The 1,992-nt window shown below is 39.5% G+C and overlaps 1 protein-coding gene across 1 annotated transcript; it reads right to left on the bottom strand.

Annotated features, from left to right (window-relative positions):
* Positions 1-214: 214 nt before the first annotated feature.
* Positions 215-790, bottom strand: LOC133733334 (ATP synthase gamma chain 1, chloroplastic-like). Its single transcript, XM_062161004.1, has one exon. The coding sequence runs from the start codon at positions 788-790 to the stop codon at positions 215-217; it is 576 nt and encodes a 191-aa protein (XP_062016988.1).
* Positions 791-1,992: the final 1,202 nt, after the last annotated feature.

The raw sequence follows: 1,992 nt of genomic DNA, 5'->3' as shown, positions 1-1,992 counted from the left end.
AGGGAGAAAGTTTTTTTTTTTTGTCTGATGACAAATAGAGAGAGAGAGTTGCGAAAGTGGGAGGTGCACATGGTCTGATGGTCCCATACTCCCATAAGAAGGGACTTGGCTTCTCTACTATAATTTCTTTTTGCTATGATCTGCTATAATTTGCTATGAAGCTGCCACATCAGCATCAGTCAATCCAATGGCTAATAATAAAGAGTTTACAAACTCACATTGGTGGACTGAAGCACCATATCGTGTCCTCTTCTTCTTCTTCCCTTCCCTTCCCTTCCCTTTTTTCTTCCCTTCTCTGTAAGAACCCAGAAATGGTGGAGATGAAGCAGGAAGAAGAGAAGGAGGGAATGACGATAATCAAAGGAAAAGAAGCTATCAGATTGAGAAGGGGATTTAAGTTGATTGAAGTTTCTTTCGCAGTCGGAAACGCCCCTCCTTCCATCAACCTATCCACCTTAATCTCCAGCCTACGCATAAAATACGAGTTTCCCTTCTTCCCAACGTTGATCAGAACCACCTCCAATCCAAATTTCCTCAACTCCACAATTCGGGTTTGCGCTTTCTTAGTCAATGCATTGTTGAAACCACCACACAGACCTCTATCACTGGTAATGACCACAAGGGCTACTTTCTTGACAGGTCTAACATTAGTCAAAGGGATATCAACGTCTTCACCTTGAAGCTGCTCATTGATGTCGTATAAAACCTCCACAAGGGTCTCAGAGAAGGGCCGACCATTGATGACTGCGTCTTGAGCTCTTCGTACCCTGGCAGCCGCTACAAGCTTCATGGCTTCTGTGATTTTCTGGGTGCTCTTAATGGAATCAATTCTCTCTCGGAGCTCACACAGACCGCAGCGGATCGCTGGGGTTCGTGGAGATTGGGAGTGACAACTTGGGCGTGAGATTTGGGGCAAAAGAGGATCTGAGTTTTACAGAAATGAAGGTTTTAAAGAGACCCACATGGATAAAGCCATTGGCTTTGATTTTGGGTTGCTTGGGTTTTACAAAGATTGAGCAAAAGGGTTTAAAGTTGGAAACTTTTTTTCATCGAAATTGAAACTTTGAATCTTTGCAAAATGATTTTGTTAATGGAAACCAAAGTACATGGATTTGTAGAAACTTAGTTATCGAAAAGAAGCTATCGAAAAGAATATGAAATTCAAGTTGATTTAAGTTTATTTGATCAGAGACTTAGCTACAGAGAAAGGGAGAGAGAAGGGAAGGGAAGGGAGGAAGAAGAAGAGGGCACGATATGGTGCTTCAAGTCCACCAATGTGAGTTTGTAAACTCTTTATTAGTAGCCGTTGGATTGGCTGATACTGATGTGGCAGCTTCATAGCAAATTATAGCAGATCATAGCAAAAAGAAATTATAGTAGAGAAGCCAAGTCCCATAAGAAGATAAGAAAGACAAGATATTATATATATATGTATATAATATATAAATTAAAAAAATAATATATATATATACAGATCCTATCCAGAGCGGAGCTCCGCTTTGAAAATTAACGTGTGAAATTCGAGTTTTGGGTCACTTTTCGGTCGCATATCCACATCTCGACCGTTCAGGTTTTAGGTACTAGTGTATAGATCATCTCTGCAAATTTTCAGCTAAAATGATGATCGTTAAGGCATTGATAATTGCCTTAAAGCTAGTACGGTTCAGGTTGACAGATTCAGTCCGTCCATTGGTTTAAGCGAGTTAGATACCTTAACGATCATTAATTTGGCTGAAAATTTGCAGAGATGATCTATACACTAGTACCTAAAAACTGAATGGTCGAGATGTGAATATGCTACCCGAAAAGTGGCCCAAAACTCTAACTTCACACGTTAATTTCAAAGCGGAGCTCCGCTCTGGATTGGATCTGTATATATATATATATTTTTTTTTTAATTTATATATTATATACATATATATACAATATCTTGTCTTTCTTATCTTCTTATGGGAGTATGGGACCATCAGACCATGTGCACCTTAATGATCG

This window comes from Rosa rugosa, chromosome 1 (assembly GCF_958449725.1).
Source record: "Rosa rugosa chromosome 1, drRosRugo1.1, whole genome shotgun sequence".
Taxonomy (NCBI): domain Eukaryota; kingdom Viridiplantae; phylum Streptophyta; class Magnoliopsida; order Rosales; family Rosaceae; genus Rosa; species Rosa rugosa.
This window is presented reverse-complemented; position numbering and strand designations above follow the sequence as displayed.

Excerpts from the sequence above, each read along its gene's own strand:
- LOC133733334 (XM_062161004.1), bottom strand. The coding sequence starts at position 790 with ATGAAGCTTGTAGCGGCTGCCAGGGTACGAAGAGCTCAAGACGCAGTC.